Source organism: Phragmites australis, chromosome 11 (assembly GCF_958298935.1).
Source record: "Phragmites australis chromosome 11, lpPhrAust1.1, whole genome shotgun sequence".
Lineage (NCBI taxonomy): Eukaryota > Viridiplantae > Streptophyta > Magnoliopsida > Poales > Poaceae > Phragmites > Phragmites australis.
The window spans coordinates 10,780,522-10,798,207 of NC_084931.1; the positions used below are offsets into that span (position 1 = coordinate 10,780,522).

A 17,686-nucleotide genomic window follows, 5' to 3' on the forward strand; every position below is an offset into this window, starting at 1 on the left:
CCTGCCTTAATTTCTCAAACAATTAAATATGATGTTAATGATGCTCATGAAGGCTTAATGACGTGTTTAAGCATTTTGGGCTAAGTTTGCAGTAAAGGCCCGAGAGAAAAACTTTTTCTCAGCGGGGAGCTCTAGCAAATTCCAGAAAGGAAAAACAATGGAACCATGTAGGAGTGTGAAATCTGCAATGCAACTAGTCCAATCTTTAGAGTGTAAAAAAAAAAAGATTTCCCAACGAAAAATATGAACTCCCTTGCTTCTCTTAAATAACTGCTTCGCAAATGAATAAGCTTTTAGTCCATACATATGTACTGCATTTGTTGCTTAGAGGGCTCCGTGATCCCAAGCCGCTGACTATAGTACAAATGCAGGTATTACAGGCGGGTTCTCACAAAAAACATCAATTAGAACAATAAAAAATTGTAAACTGATGATCACCTCATCGCCTATCTACTTCGAAGAGGGTACGGCATTAATCAATCGTCGTAGAGCTCATAGTAACAGGTCATATATATATATATATATATATATATATATGCACACACACTAGTTGCGTATTATTATGTCACTCGTCCATGTTTTCAGCTAGAAGTTCGCCCAGTTGGTCGTGTAGGTAGCGCCGAAGTACCAGTTCGACGGAGCGACACTCCACATCGTCAGCACGCGGCCGTCATCGATCTTCACCATGAAGGACAGGCTCTGGCGGTTCAGGTACGCGGTGCTCTGCCAGTTTGCGCCCCAGTTCCTGCTCATCGTCAGCCAGTCTGTGTTTGACCCCTTGATCCACATCTGCGACACCACGCCGCTGCCGCCGACGTTCGTCACCGTCACCAACTCGAAGTAATCCCTCCCGCTAATGGTGAATCTGATGCCCCCACTTTTCTTGCACGGCACCCTGCAGAAGTCACTCAAAAAGTCACAACCATGAACCGTCACATCGTACGCATACAAGATCTGTGGATTTATATATGTCTGGAGCAAGCTATAAATGATGTTTCGCGCATCATGTTGTTTTGTGATCTGTGTACGTACCTTCGGTAAAGCACCGGGACGATCCCGGCTTGGTAGATTGCGATGCTCGTCCAGGCGGGCTGCGACATGTCGAAGTGGCGGCGCGGCGGGTTGCACCAGCCGCCATTGTCGCTGGGGAGCGCGTAGTTGGGCGGGCAGAAGTTGGTGGCCGTGACGGTGACAGACGTGCCCGGCTTGCACCAGTTAGTCTTGCTGCTGTCGCAGACGATGGTGTAGCACGAGCCGCACATGGCGCCGTTGTTGAACAGCGCCGTGCTCAGCGCCGCATTGTTCAGCCCGTACCCGGCGCTGTACAGGTTGCCGTACCCGCACGCGCCGTCTGCATGCGCACAAGAATTGGTCACATTTTTTGTTTAGATCGATCAAACCAAGGAGGGCGCTGCTTGGAACAAGAAGCTAAGGTTTAGAAATGGAGGGAAAGGAACAAACCCATGGTGCCGGAGCCATCGCTTCCGCCATAGAATGTCGCTGTCGCGCTCGTCCACTGGGCGTCTACTGCATGGGAAGCCAATCTACACAGCAAAGCAAGAAGCACAACTGGTAGTGCTAGTTTTACCATTTGGATCGATGTACTATCTAGCTAGGTGCTAGAAAGGTACTTTTGGCTGTGTTGTTCAGTGTCACTCCTTGACCCTGGGATTTATAGTGGTTGTGAGCCTCTGACGGTTACCGTACGTGGTAGTTAGTAATTAACTGTATGGTTTGATCTTGATGTGTTAGTAACATGGTTTCAGTTTTATGCTTCGTTCTTTGACTTTGACACACGGCAAGTTTTCAAACTAATTAATACAAAATAAATTTCTGACGTGTTCTCCATGTTCGTGATGTTGTAAGAATTTTTTTCTTGGTCTGGAGAAGTTCCTGTGTCCATGTGCCCTCAACTAGATTCGTAGCGATCCAAACTCAAGTGCATGCTTGTGGTGGAATCCGCAGTGCTGAAAATTTCATCCAGGGCGCGGTGGACATAAAATTATATCCTGCAAAGTTATCTTAACATATAATGTCAGTGGAACCCAAAAGACAACTGGTAGCTAGATCATGGACAAAATTCTGAAAATATAATATTTGCACATCAGTAATTCTAGTTAGTGATTCTCATACCTGAGCCGTGTGGTAAACTGTGGTGAAAGCGTATATATAATGACTGTATTATAGACCACTATATGAAAACAGACAAATGAGACACGAAATAAGTGACTGGTCATAATATGATCTGTCACTGATAATAAAAGTGACGGATCATCCTGGATCAGTTATAGGTGGCGGGTCGTAGTTGCGACCCGTCACCTATTACGACTCATAAGTGATAGGTTATCCTAGCCAGTCATTGCTGACGGGTCACAACTTGATCTGTCACCAATAACTAATTTATCAATGACGATCATCTTAGCTAGTCATTATTGATGGGTCACCAATGACCTTCGGTAAAAAAATAAAAGGATAGCATCTCCTACTTTCTTCAGAACGCACACGAGGATGAGGTGGTAAGGGCTCTATGCGTGCGAGGCTAGGTCGCGGGTTCGATTCCATTGGAACGCAAAGTATTAAGACAATGTGAAAAATCACCTGTGACATGTGGCGAGTGGTGATAACCCTGCGTTGGGATGGCTCGTGTTGGTGAATCAGGAATCGGGTCCCCGAATCCCGAGGCCAGGCCAGCAATCCGCCACGTGGCGCCATCCCGCGGGGTCTCCTCCGCGAGGCAAAAAAGATTAAGTCTCGGGAGAAGGCGCTCGGGGCCACAGTCAATGGTCCCTGAGTACCCAAGTTCCCCGATGATCTGCGAAGTCTAAGTGCCGGGAAGAAAGTGCTCTGGGAGGTATACGGTGACCCCTGAGCACCCAAGTCCCCCGACGACCAGGAAAGCCTAGCACCGGGAGAAGTGTGCCCGGGGCCACAAGCGGTGGCCCCCTGGGTACCTGAGTATCCCGAGGACCCACTGAAGGAAGTTCCGGGAGAGAGTGCTCGGGGTTGCGTGCAGCGGCCCTCGAGCACTCGGTCCCCCGAGGATCCGTACAAGCGTGCCCGGGAGAGAGTGCTCGGGGAGGTGAATAGTAGCCCCCGAGCACTCGGTTCCCCGAGGACCAAGGAAGGGCATTCTCAGAAGAGAATGCTCGGGGAGGTGAACAGTGACCCCCGAGCACTCGGTTCCTCGACGACCCAGGAAGCTCCCTGACAAGTAGCCCCCACAGGGGCTCACTGATGTGGTCTCAGCCAGTCAAAGGCCCGAGGCTGCATTTAAGAGCGCGCGTGGCCTGTCACCTCCAACTGCTCCCGCCACGCTCGGTGTCAGTTCCTGCCACATTCTGGCAGAAGGGCGTGGGGTCATTAAATGCACGGGTCCCATCCCATGCCATCCGGCCCGTCTCGGGATAACGTCGTGAAGGACGAGGCGTTCCGTCTGCCGCGCTGCTGTGGCAGGAGAACTAGACAGGGCGGGCACGCCGGGCCGCTCTGCGGCTGCCCGGTGGGCCCTCTCCACGGCGCCTGCTGCCCGTGCATTTATGGTGACGGATGACCGGGCGTGGGGCGTATTTTCCACCCCCGGTCACTTCGCGCAGAGGCTATGATGACGCCCTTTTCATTTATGGTGCCTTGGAACTCGTGCCCTACCGTTCGAGGCACACTACTGCCGGCGGGTATTTAAAGCAGTCGGCAACACGGACAAAGACAGGTTCAATATCAGAACAGATGAAAAACAATCGCTCACAAGTAGACAAGCTCTCAGGCTAAGAATATCAGAACAGGCTTTGAGTAGAGAAGAGAAGAGAAGCCCAAGAGCACCCAAAAGCCAACAGATACACACAGACCGAAGAATAAGGAGCCGCAGCCTCTAGGATAGACAAATATTCTTGTAACCAGCAACATCCTTGGGGGACATTCTCAGAGCATTTATAGTATCCATATAAGAGTAGGGTGTTACGCCTCCGTGCGGCCCGAACATGTCTAAACACCAGTGCATTTACTTCGTTCCGCACTAGATCACTCCACGCCGCTGGCCATCGCATTTATACCCATTTATTTCTCTGGCGAATATATTCAGGATCATCCCCCTGACCGAATCTCTAAAAAGGGGTCCCTCAGGATCCCTACGACAGGAGTTAACCCTCCAACAGCTCGGGTGAAAAAAAATATTTTTTTTTGCTTTTTTATGTCAAAAAATGTTTGTCAGTCATAAGTGCTGTGACCTGTCACCCATCTCTTATAAGTGACGGGTCATAGTTATGACCTGTCACTTATAAACTTAATAAGTGATGGGTTAAATTTTTGACCAGTCACCAATGATCTCATTGACGACGGATCCTTACCCGTCACTTATGACTAGTTATCAGTGACGCGTTCGGGGTGACGGTTGCAGTACACATTACCCATTACCATTATGATCTATCACTTTTGAGCTTTTTCATGTAGTGGATTTTCCCTACTCCCAAATTTATGAGGACTTTTTGGAAGATGGTAAAAGTGTTTATGAATTCCATGAAAATTAAGGAAAATACTAAAACAATTTATTATCATCTTATTATATTTTTCCCTCGTCCTTGTCACGTTAACAAAAGCCCTAGATGGATATGTTAGAAATCGCTCAAAGCAAAAGGTTTTTCTTTTGATTAACAACGTGGGTTTTTTTGTTAACAATGTTGGACAATGTAATGCAATTTTTTGACATCACAATAAAAATATTGTACGGCAGTTTGTTTCAAGGGTTTGATTTTTATTAAAAAAATTCTTTTTCTAAGTCGTTATAGGAATTATTAATCATAACTAGCTAAATCGCCTCACTGCTAGAATTATAACATCTGTTTCAAAATCTGTTTGCAAACCAAAAAATTTTCATGCACATGGAATTCTAAACCCATATTAATCTAGTTCTATTATTCCTCCCTTATGCAAAATTTATCCATTTCAATGTTAATATATTCTAGCCCATATCGATCTAGTTCATGGAAATGTTAGTTTTCATTCTATGGCCATGAGACTTAAGGCATCGCAACACACGGTTGATCGATGGTACAGTCATGTGTGACGTGTTCACACGCCATCGCCATCAGTCAGGTTTTACACTGGCATATATGAGTTGCCTGGACTGGTAGCTAGCTGCCTAGCTAAAGCCTACGAGTGTAATGTTCTGCATGGCCATTATACTCTCGTACGCACCGACTGTACCTTCCTGGCAGATTATCAACAAATTAACCGGACGTCATTGTTAACTCAAAATTAAACCTCCTCCAAGTCAAACATGCTCCAGTGGTACATGGCCGCATTAACTAAATATTGGGTTCTAGCATTGTGCTACGATGTCGCCGGTAGGTTAACTGGTTCGAACATGTCGAGCCCGTGAATTTAGGGTCTCGAAGAGAAGGTAATATGCCTAACTCACGGCCATGCTACTACTTCGGAAGGCACTGCAATCATTGTGAGATTAGAAAATAACGTGCGAATTCAAGAAGAGCTGATTTTAGATCTAGAGATTGGTAAGTACGGTTGTTAAGATTCCGTATACGAGCATAGCCATGTTAGGATTGTTTTTTTTTTCTTCTGATATCTGTTGCTCCTCCATCTGCATTAGTTGGACTTCATGCGCGACGCACATGGCTTCTAACTAAGATAAGCTCTGATGATCGAGCATTAATCTTATATTCTTCCATGTGAGTTGAGGAGAGAGAGGAGAGTAAAGATAACAAGCTCAGTTCTGCATCTCATGACACCAGCTAAGATGACCATTTTTATGTATTAATATATTGTTTTAGAAAGTTGAAATTTGGCAGCAGTATTTGGTATCTCAGATCTAGCACTTCCTTCGCAATAAACATGATCAGAATCACATGAACCGATTAATACTAGCTTTATGGCCGACATCGTGTTATTATCGAACGTACAGCACCTGACCAGGTCGTGAAATGTGTGCTGCGACCGGACAGATCATGTTCACACAGGATTTCGACATTCATGCCATACCGCTGTAGTAGTACAAGATTGAAAATTAGCATTTATCGGTATTTTTTTTAAGGGAACACTCACCATTATGCACTATTCACTAACGTCTTTTATATTTTTTCATTAAAAATTTAAATAAATAGATTTCTCGTGGCAAGAATTGCAAAAGTAGGCACCTAACGCTCCCTGCAGCCCTCTCAGAGGGCGGTAAGAAATCCTAACTGCTCCTTGAGAGGGCGGGTGGCCTAACCGCCCCCTAAAAGAGCGGTAAGGGACCTAACTGCCCTCTCAAATGGTGGGTACGGGCTTCCCGCTTGCACGTCCCCTTACCGCCCCCTCAGAGGGCGGTTAGGCCCCTTGCCGCCCTCTCAGGGGCGGTAAGAAGGCAGCCCCGTGCCCCCCTCTCTTCTCTTCTGTATAAAAGGGTGAAAAATGAGGATAAATTCTCATTTTAATCCGAAAAAAGAGAAAACTCTGAAGAAGAGATGAGTGGAGAAGAGAGGTGAGGAGAGGACTTGAAGAGCACTTTCTGGTAATTTCTTTTGTACTTACATTGTTGTTAATAAATAAAGTAGCACTGTATGACATAAGGTTTAGACATGTATGACCTAGGGTTTAGGTTTAGAAAATGTTGTATTTAGTAGAATATTGTCAATATTAATTATGACATGGTAGGCTAACAATTAAATACATAGTAGTATTTGTAGTATGGTAGTTTCAAATATGTAGATTGTACAGAGTAATAATTGTAGGTTAGTTTGGTTAGCGTAACATTGTATGACATAGGGTTTAGCAGTGTATGACATAGGGTTTAGCGGTATGACCTAGGGTTTAGGGTTTAGAAAATGCTGTATTTAGTACAATATTGTCAATATTAATTACGATATGGTAGGATAGTCATTAAATACATAGTAGTATTTTTAGTATGGTAGTTTTGAATATGTAGACTGTACTGAGTAATAATTATATGTTAGTTTGGTTATGGTAGCATTGTATGACATAGAGTTTAGCATTGTATGACTAGGGTTTAGCGGTATGACTTAGGTTTTAAGGGTTAGAAAATGCTAGTATATTATCAATATTAATTTCGACATGTTAGGATAGCTATTAAATACATAGTAGTATTTGTAGTATAGTAGTTTCGAATATGTAGATTGTACAGAGTAATAATTGTAGGTTAGTTTGGTTAGGGGTATTATTGAAGAACCTATTGTTAGGCATTAATCGGTGTCGGTAATTTTTTTAGTTCCGATACTCAGAAATATAGTTTGCCAGTCTTAACATTGGTTATATTTGCGGATGTTTCCAGGGATGACAAATAAATTATTTTTTAGATATATTATGATGAGGGTGAAATTAGTTATAGTCCTAATGGTGTAGATCTATCTAGGTTTCGTTATGTAATCAAGGGTCTTAGTAAAGCCAATGAGAGGACCATTGCGGGTGTGTGCAAGTGGCTGATGCGATTTTTCAACTGGATCCGCAGCAACATGAGCTTAAGCTGAAAGTTGTCCTCAGTCGTGCTAGTCAGGGATACTTTGGCGAGCTTGTCCTGATCAAAGCCACATCTACTTGGAGGCAGTATGTAGATATTATCACGTCCCAAATTCCATAATCACGTAATTAAGCATAATTATGTTTCTTAAGTATTATGTTTAATTTTGTGTAAATAGTTTTGTGACTCTAGAGCGATTCGTTTAAAGTCATTCGGATGAGAGAAAGAAATTCGGGAGAGAAAAGAATTAAAGTCGTAGTTAAAACAGATCTCTTTCTTTCTAACATGTGGGACCCACCCGGCCCCACACCTTCTCCACTCCAAAAGGAGCAGCTCACCTGCTCCCTCTCTCTCCTCTCTCACTCCCACATGTGTAGCAGCAGCTGGGAGCTCTCCCTCTCTTTCTCTCAAGCCCTCTATCCATTTATTCTAAAATCCGAGCTCTAGGAAGGATTGAAGGTATGCATGTATTACCATTGCATTCCAGAGCTCATAAGCTACTAAACCATCCAATTCATTTTCGTTCTCTCGAAAGATTACCGGATTTCATGCCTTTTGGTGTTCTTGGTTGAAGCACAAGGAACACCGGAGTTCTTCGATTTTCCTCCACTTCCCGGTGGTCACCCAACTCCACAAGCATCTTGAGTAAGTCTCTTAGGCTCCCCATGGCAAGAATTCGTGGTTTGGTTGGTCGATATCGAGTTTTAGCAAAGTTCATCAGTTTTTGAGGTTTTAGACCAAAATGAGGATTTAGATGAGATTTGATTTAGGAATTGAGTTGCTAGGTGGTTAGTTAAGTTCTAGACTCCCTAACTCTCCCAAACATATCCCCCTTTGGAGTGAAAAAGATCGCAAATCGATTTGGCAAAGTTCCCCCTAAAATAGGAGCGGTTCTGGAAAGTCCAGAACCTCCGCGGATAGTCTGCAAAAATGTGGAGGTTCCGGATAAAAGTGCGGAGGGTCCGTAGTTACTATTTATCAAGCACGTTGAGGCTTGTAAAATTTATAATTAATTTATCCGAATTCTAAACTATGTGAGACCAGTTACGTTAGCGTCGTATGAGTGTGAACTACATGTTAAAAATGTTGAAACTCCAGAAAATAATTTTGAGAATTAGTGAGTTAATTAAATGTGTTTCGGCTTGTTTAGGTCACGGTTAGTTGTTGCTATATTCTAAAATTATGAAACCACTTTTGTTAGCATTGTATTAACATTCTCTACACATTAAAAATACTATGAGCCATGAGATGAGTGTTTGAATTCCGTTGGTTAGTGAAATACGAGCTGAGGTTTAATTTGTCATTGAAATAGTTTCAATCATTAACATTTCATAATTAATTGAATCTAAACCCCTTATATAGTGTATGACCATGTTTAGGTAGAGTGTGTTTAAGTTGAATCAATCAACGAATCGGTGAAAACACATTTCCTGTCAATGTCCGGAGTGTCTGGAAAAATGTCTGGAAGGTCCGCAAAAATGCGAAAGGTCCGAAGAAATCTCCGGATAGTTCGGAGAATCCCTGAGTTGCGCAATGTCCGGATGTTCCGCATAATTTCGCGGATAGTCCGCATATGTCTGGAGGTTCCACACATTCGGCAACTTTTCAAATTAGTTTAAATCCCAATTTTGTTCTAGCTCGCATGTTTGTACTTTTAACATGTTTTGTGCATCTTATGGCAGGCATTGTTGCATTTCGTCCATACTCATGGCATTGCACACGTTATTTCTTTTTAGAGAACATCGATCCGATGATCCCGACGAGTGAGGGCGGTCCGGAGGTACCCCACCTTTCTGATCCAGGGCAGCAAGGCAAGCAACTAAGCATATTGATTCCTCTTGTGTAATTGGATAAGTCTAAAATTGATGAAATATGCTGATGTATGTATGCATATTTAGTGAGTCAATATTAGGTACCAATGGGTAGAACCTATACCGATTGCATTCTTCTTCCGTGAATACTTGTGTATTTACTTTCCTTGTAGCCTGGAGAGGTTGTCAATGTCTAGGTATGAGTTCGACTTATATGCTTAGCCATGCTTAGGTCATTCGGTAGAAGTCGAACGACGGCGCATTCCGCTGTTTGCAAGCATAGGATCTCCTTATGGTTACATACACTTGTTGAGGTTGAGATGGTTGTATGAGTGGTGAGAATGAGACGAGATATGGGCGGTGCTAGGATGGTGTTTTGTCCTGCCTGGATGTGGAGTTCCCCTGGGTAGGTTGGTAGAGGAAAATCGGACACCGTGGGTCGCTTGCATCGTTTAAGGCCGATCATCGGGGTAGTTGGCTTTAGCACTTACCTTACTCACCACATGCCGATCTAATGGTAAGGTGAGCTGAATAACTTCGTAGCTATGGCTTTGTGGGCGTGAACGTTGATGGTGTGAGCGGACGGGCTTGTAAGTGGTACTAGTTTGCTCCGTCATAGTTTTAGTATCGCCGCTCTGAGTGATGCATGCCCCACACGGTTGGGGCTGGTTGGGAAAGGTTGTTACGGGTACCCCTTGTGTGCACTTTAGTGGGTGGCACAAGCCGTATGGTCCTCATATCGTGTGGGTCCAGGAGTATCCCCCTGCAGGGTGTATAAACAATTCAAACTGCCATGCTCTCGGTCATGAGCATGCTATTGTTTCATTTGCACCCGGTCGTAGAGTTTCGAGTATGATTTGTGGTTCGGTATGTGGGAGATGGTGATGTGGGCAGTTGTTACTTATTGATATATATGTTGTTACAGTTACACTTGTTAGATGCAGGGCAGTTTTCATATGTTTGGTACAGTTTCAGTCGCTCATACATATGTCTACGATGCTTAGTGCATATGTTTTACTTAACCTGTGGTTCATCTTTGCTAATGATCAATGCATAATCCTTTCGAGTCGAGCTATGTATATGTGCTCTATATGGTTTAAGTCTTGCGAGTACCTTCATACTCATGCCTGAGCTTTTAGGTACTCCTGTTGCTGAGGGAGAGGCGGTGTTTGGCTACTTCGTGCCCGCCGATGCAGGTGGTGGGCAAGAGTAGTGCATCCTACTCTGGGTGGTCGTGCTTTTGTGATGGAGCCTAAGGGCATATGGCTCCATCCCCCTTTTGTTGTATAGCTTTTAGTCTTCCACTGCTTAGTTCTTTTGCTGGTTAGGAGTTGAGCAGGTTTTAGACCTCGTTTGGTAGAGCTCTGGGAGCTGATTCCGCGCCGGAATTGCTCCCAGTGCTACCAAACGGGCTGGTCGGGGAGTGATTCCGCGCGGGAATCACTTCCCGTTTTGTATAGAGAGGTGGGAGCTGAAAAAACTAGCTTCCACCTGAAACCCGACTGATTCTCCTCGGTTTCAATACAATATTCTCTCAGGAATCACTTCCACCACTAGCATACCAAACGATTTTACAAACAGAAACACTTCCATCACAGAATCACTCCCACTCTACTTCCACCACAGAATCACTCTCACCACAGAATCAGAGCTCTACCAAACAGGCCCTTAGTCTCCTCCTAACTCTCTTTTGCTGTAAATTGTGATAACTTGTTGCATGCTTAAGAACTTGTAATATAATATTAATTACTCACTCTTTCTTAAGTTTTGTTGTGATGTACATGTTGAAAAGGCATGTGTTCCGATCTTGGGCAAAAGCATGTGCCGGGACAACCGGGATGATATGCTGGTTAATCATCAAGGTTGTGATTATGAATAATGATCCTCCTGATGATTAATTAGAATATTATTTGGACAGTTCCTCACAGAACGTGGGCTACCTCTGATTTTGTTAGCTGAGGCGTACCAGAAGGATCAAACAGAGGTAAACTATGTGGAAGCAGTAGCGGGACCAAGTGAGGCAGTGGAAGATGAATCAGACCCAGTAAATATCGGGGCCAGAACAGATGTTGGGGATATTCCTGAGATGCAACCGATGAGTGTAGCCGATGAGGGGGAGTACATCCCTAGCATAATTGAAGAGATGGAGTTGGAGGATCAAGAGCTAGAGGAAGCCGTTGTCGATGAGGATTCATCTGACGAGGAGGGTAATGCTTCAGTGCCTGCATAGTGGAGAGATCAGGAATTTTCAAAGCTGGTGGTTAGTGAGGATGATCGGACACCGTGGGAGTATCATGAGAACGAGGTGTCTCAGGGTGCTATGTACCCTACAAAGAAGGCTATTATTGATGCAGTTAAATTCTGGTCACTGTCTCTTCGGAGGCAGTTCAAGGTTGTTATTACAAATGTTATGTATGGGGAAATTGTGGACAACCTGAAGTATGAGCCACCATTAATAATCCATGCTATTGAGCAAAGTTTTCAGTATACAATAAATTATGCGAAGGCATAGAGGGTGAAACAGAAGGCTATTGAGATGAGGTTCGGAAAATATGAAGATTCATATCACAATCTACCTCGTCAATTAGCCACAATATGTGGAAGGAACCCAGACAGTTACTATGATATCAAGCATTACCCCTCAACTGATGTGGAGTACAGCAGGGAACAAGTATTGCAGCGTGCTTTCATTGCATTCGCTGCAACCATCAAAGCATTTCGGTACTATCGACCCATCATTTGCCTGGACGGGACATTCTTGACTGGGGAGTACAAATGACAGATATTGTCTGCAATTGGGGTCGACGATAACAGCCAAGTTTGGCCACTGGGGTTTGCCTTCGCTGAGAGTGAGAATGGGGATAGCTGATATTGGTTTCTTTAGCGGGTGGAGCATGCTATTGTTCTGGACCGGCCAGATGTGTGTCTGATTCATGATAGAGATGCAGGGTTGTTGCAGACTTTGCTGGATATGCAATATGGGAGAGTTCAACGGGGTGTTGCAGCAAAGTGGCCCGACTTGAAGAGCAGGTGGTGCATGTGCCATATGGGTGCAAACTTCTACAGATAGTTTAAAAACAAAGAGTTGATGAAGCTTTTCAAAAAATTATGCAGTCAAAACCAGCAACGGAAGTTCAATGCTCTATGCGCAAGACTAGATGAACTAACTCTGAAACAAACAGTTGAGGTTGCAGCCACAGGTGATGAACTGATAGCTCTTGGACCTCTCCCAACAGATACTCATCAGATAGTAAGGAGATCAAGGTCAGCTATTAGGAGCTTTTCACAGTGGATGTGTAATGAGCGAAATGAAAAAGGGCTTTGCTGTACGATAGTGGTGGGGTAAGGTATGGAATAATGAAAACAAATCTTGCTGAGGTTTATAACTGGGTCATGCGAGGAATGAGATCCCTCCCACTCGTTGGAATTGTAGAAGGTATTTTGCATGGGACTTGTAAATACTTTATTGATCGGTACGCAGCTACTTCCAAGGTAATGGAAGATAATCGTATGCTTTATGGATGGATACTATGTGAATATATGAAGAAGTCCACAAAGAAGGCACACATGCATCGCGCTAATCAAGAGGGGACTACGGAGCACAGGTTCAGTGTCCTGTGTCGGGATAAGGATCGTAGGGGTGGAATACGTGAGCGGCATGTGCAAGAGTGCGTGCTTAGGAGTGGGATATGGATTTGTACTTGCCAGAAGCCACAATTACTTCACAAACCTTGTACACACGTCATAGCTGCGTGTGCGGAGCACAATATGCTTCCCAGGCAATATGTTTCAAAGTATTTCATGAAGGATTAGATACTGAACACCTGGGATCATGAGTTGTATGGTTACGGCATTGTTGATACTTTTACAAGTAATCCAGGCCCTTTACGAATCTATGTGCCTGATTTGGAAAAGATGAAGAACGCACCGGGTCATTGATAAACTGGCCGGATTCGCAACGATATGGGTGAATCTGAGGCCGGTCCAAGGGTCAAGCGATGCAGCGAGTGCAATGAAACAGGTCACACGTACAAGTATTATCCTAAAAATGCACCTGTTGTGTAGGTGAGTATTGCAGCGTGTTCTAGTGTAATTGTATTTAGTGTACCTTGCTGTTATATTTGTACTTCGCTCTCTAGCATTTTAACCTTACATTTGTAAATACATGTTGCAATATATTTATGTTACATACAGTTGCAATGTAAAATTCCATTCAATATATATTATTCTTGTCTACATGTTGCAATATATTCATGTACATGTGGTTTTAATGCAGATATGGCGCACCCTCCGACCCCCGAGCTTCTCGACCCTATAGTGGACAAGAGGCAACGCAGCTTGTCCGCCGTGCACCAGACGGAGTTAGAAGTATTCTAACCATGCGGCCCTGGAGAGTTACTTACGGTTGACAATCAGTGAAAGCACCGGTAAGTTGATACTTTTATACGCATGTGCCAATTCATTTATGTTTTGCGTCCCCCAGTTTATTTATTTTCACAATGGTGCAGGTTGGCAGCAGCGGGACTCCTACCGCTTTGTTGTTTGGTGGAGGCCTGATCGACGGAGAACACTGAGGCCGCAGCGTGTCGATTCTATTTTGATCGCTCGCTGATAGCAGCCTTGGTTGATCGATGGAGGCCTAAGACACATACTTTCCACCTCCCCTGAGGCGAGATGACTCTGACCTTGCAGGACGCAGCCTACCTCTTAGGCTTACCTTGCGCGGGAGCTGCGGTTGGAGTCATCGACATGGATGCTGACTGGATGAACGTCATGCATTAGTGCTTTGGCTCGGTTCAGCGGACAGACGATGCACCCCCCTACGTGCTTGAGTTTTTGTTCGATCCACGAGGGCCCATGAAGAAGTGGATCCTACAGTTCCAGGTACCGTTTCTAGTTTTTTTCCTTATTATCACTTGCCATACTTGCAGCCGATGTACATGCACCCGGAGGCGGACGTGTACTCGGTGTCCAGGCATTTGGAGGCCTATCTGCTTTAGCTGTTTGGCTGGGTTATGTTCACCAGCGGCCAAAGCCGGTGGCGAGGACCCTTGTTCCGTATGTGAGATTGATAGCAGATGCTGTTGGCGAGGAGGTACCATAGTTCGGTTGGGCATTTGCTGTCCTTGCTGTGACATATCGGGTGCTGTGCGATGTGTGCACGAAGAAGGAGCCACTTGCCACTTTTGCTGGGTGCCCACTACTACTGCAGCTATAGTCCTACGAGCGGTTCGCCATAGGCCGGCCAGTGGTGGACCACTCCCGTACCTTGAGGAATGGTACGGTGAGCCCGAGGAGGACGTGCCTACCATGGCCTCGCTTTGGTGTCGACGCCGGGTACGTACTTTTTTTAAATACTTTAATTGTAACATGTTATTGTTATGGATGTAGATCATGTTTCTCACATGTATTTGTTATGAATTCTGACTATGTTTGTCATACAGCCACACTGGGCACATGAGCATGCTCACAACGCTTATGAGCTTTTCGGTCGCAGTTTGACCGACTACATTCGAACGACGTGGTATGGATGCCATACAGCTTCTTGGCCATCCAAGGCCTTGCGGGTTTGAGCCTGTCTCCATTGTGTACCCATGATGAGGAGTACTGGCTTATGAAGACACCGCTTGTCTTAGACATCTACGTCGAGGAGTACTCACCTCACCGTGTCATGCGACAGTTTGGCCGCCATTAGTCTTTCCCTCTCGTCCACATTCGCACTGTTCCAGTGCACGTCCACGGGTACTTATAATGAAGTGAATAATTCGTAACATTTGTCTTACTGTCATTCTATTTAACGTGGTTCACTTGTAGGTATACACGCTAGGGATAGTTTCTGGGCAGATCGTTTGGCCCCGTACATCTCAGCATGGGCCCAAGCACTTTAGGATGTCATGGAGGAGGCACGTCCGTTCGACAAGCAGAGCTTTGAGGAGTACCTACGGTGGTCTGTGCCATGTACACGTACATGGGTCACCTACACCCTAGAGGGTGTCCAGCCTCATGTTGCGTCGACTACAGAGGCCTACCCGGGCCATTGGGACGAGGACGCTACATTGGCAGTATGTGTAATTTACATCTCATTTCAGTACCATATACTCGTGTAACAACGACTATAAATTGAAATTGTTATTTTTGTTTGTTTTCACAGGCCGATATCATTTATGATATCCATAGAGTCGCAGCTGGTACCATGGACCGCCTCCGGTACGGGGTGCTCCTCAGTGCGGCGGATGTAGCGGGGTTTGTCAAGCGGGTTTTCGATAAGACCGTGTGGGCCTTGAAGCTTACCTCTTGCCGGTCCACCGCAGATGTCACAGGAGTGCCTCCCAGGTCGAGTGGGGTCCACGCTGAGTCATCCAGGAGGTCTGATGTGCACCATCGTTGATCGGTGTCGGCACCCACACGGCCCTCTATACCACGACCTGCAGGCCCGGACCCAATAGGTACGGATTTGTCATACGCACGATGTTTAAATATATTCATTCCTTACTGGTGCATTGATTTTAAACAAATATTAGGTGCACCTACACACGTCTCGACGCTACCACCTAGACCGAGACCAGTGCCGACACCCTCACCACTCGTAGGCCACTTATGTACTGGGCGCCACTACATTACTGTATTCAATATATTCAATAGTATATCTAATATTATCCACAGGTTATTTCGGTGATGAGGTCGGGCCGTCTTCAGCTGCCCCGTGACCAATCCCACAACCACCATTCGACCCCTACTACGGCATGCACGCGTGGCCATCTGTTACTGCACCGGCATACCACACAGGTACAATAGCGCATTCTGTACAACTACTTTCATTTCCACATTTTCCATATCTAATACATTTATCTGTTCATAGGCCCCTCCAGCTAGTACACATGGACGCCCGCAAATCCTTCTCAGTCTTCATACCCGAGTCAGGAGGATGAGCCTGAGCCAGACCCCCCGTACGACCTCGTGCGGGACTTCTTCAGGGGCACACCAGACTACAAAGTCCTCCAGCAGTCCCAGATACCCAGTGCTCCACTTCGGACACAGCACACCCAGGAGGAGGCCTCGACACCGGAGTTCCCTACTAGGCCTACCAGGCAGGTTGGTTCACCCGACCCCCTGACCTACTCTAGGGGCCACATGAGGGCCAACCAGCGGTAGTGGCAGCGGGACCATGATGGGGGGGAACGACCGACGGCAGCGGGGAAGACAGTGGTAGGATTGTACATTTGTTTTTGTAACTTACATATGCATATTCGATTTGCGATCTATTCTTACGTATTCGGACGCGTGTAATTTTTATGGTCCACTTACCATGTTGTAACTACATTTCTTATTCCAATGTGATCGCACGCTAGTTGCATTTCTTAATTCAACGTGACCACATGCTACTTTCTATCATCCTCGGCCATGTATGAACTGTTCATGACAGACCTAGAAAAGTATTTCTTACAAAGCTACTTATGCACGAAGTGATCGATTGAAAACTCTATCGGGAGTATAAACTTTAGTCACGAAGTGACCACACAACTGAACTTTAACCATTAAACGACATCACTTCTCTCCTGGCGTAATCTGCAGAAATGAATTGACCGCATCACTCAACTTTAACCATGAAATGACAACACATTTTTCCTTGCGCAGGCTATAGACAAGAAGTGACAACACGGGACAGCTTTTACCAATAAATTAAATGACAACACATGTACCTTGAAACATGGAATCTCTGTCCAACATCAATGCCACAACTTTCCCATTCTTCAAGAGGGAATCCAATGCTCCTGCCATCCTCTAGGCCCTTCCACCCACTCCTTTCTTCAAGAGGGAATCCAATGCTCCTGCCTTCCCCCACCATAATAACCCAACCTTCATACATGGATACACCACTCATTTCTCAATTCTCTCAACTGCAATGTCTTCCTTAGCTCCACCAAGCCCACCCAAGAAACATTGGGGGATTTTCATCCCTCAGGGGATCAAACCACCGATGTGCTTCTATTGTGACCGTTGTAGGCTTCATGAGTCCCAAGACATCTCATACACCTATGTGCTGCGCTTCTTCATGTGTGCCAACTACCAATACGACAAGCCTCAACATGGATCGTATGAGCATCCACTGGTATAGCAACAAAGATCAGCAAAATCTTTCCTGATTTCACACCCTGTTTTACTAATCTCTCATCTTATTCTATTTGTCCAGTCCCCTCCACCGATCTGTGACTTTATTCAATGGCTCAACATTGAGAAAAGTGAAGACCAGAAGCGGTGGATCGACATGACCATGCGGTGGAGGAGGAAAGCTTACGCATGTCAGGAGTACGAGCAACATCAAGAGGAACTACGCCTGAAGCGGCAGGAAGAAGAGTGCATGAGGAAGGCAACGCAGGACCATACCACGGCTCAGGCTCGGGAAGTTGAGAAG

The 17,686-nt window shown here is 45.3% G+C and overlaps 1 protein-coding gene across 1 annotated transcript; it reads right to left on the reverse strand.

The window, feature by feature from the left end:
- Positions 1-262: 262 nt before the first annotated feature.
- LOC133884903 (expansin-A33-like) lies at positions 263-1,632 on the reverse strand. Its single transcript, XM_062324495.1, has 3 exons — positions 1,462-1,632; positions 1,033-1,351; positions 263-895 (listed from the first exon to the last, which is right to left on the reverse strand). Exons 1-3 carry the CDS (start codon positions 1,589-1,591, stop codon positions 586-588), a joined length of 759 nt encoding a protein of 252 aa, XP_062180479.1. The 5' UTR covers positions 1,592-1,632; the 3' UTR covers positions 263-585.
- Between the last annotated feature and the right edge of the window lie 16,054 nt (positions 1,633-17,686).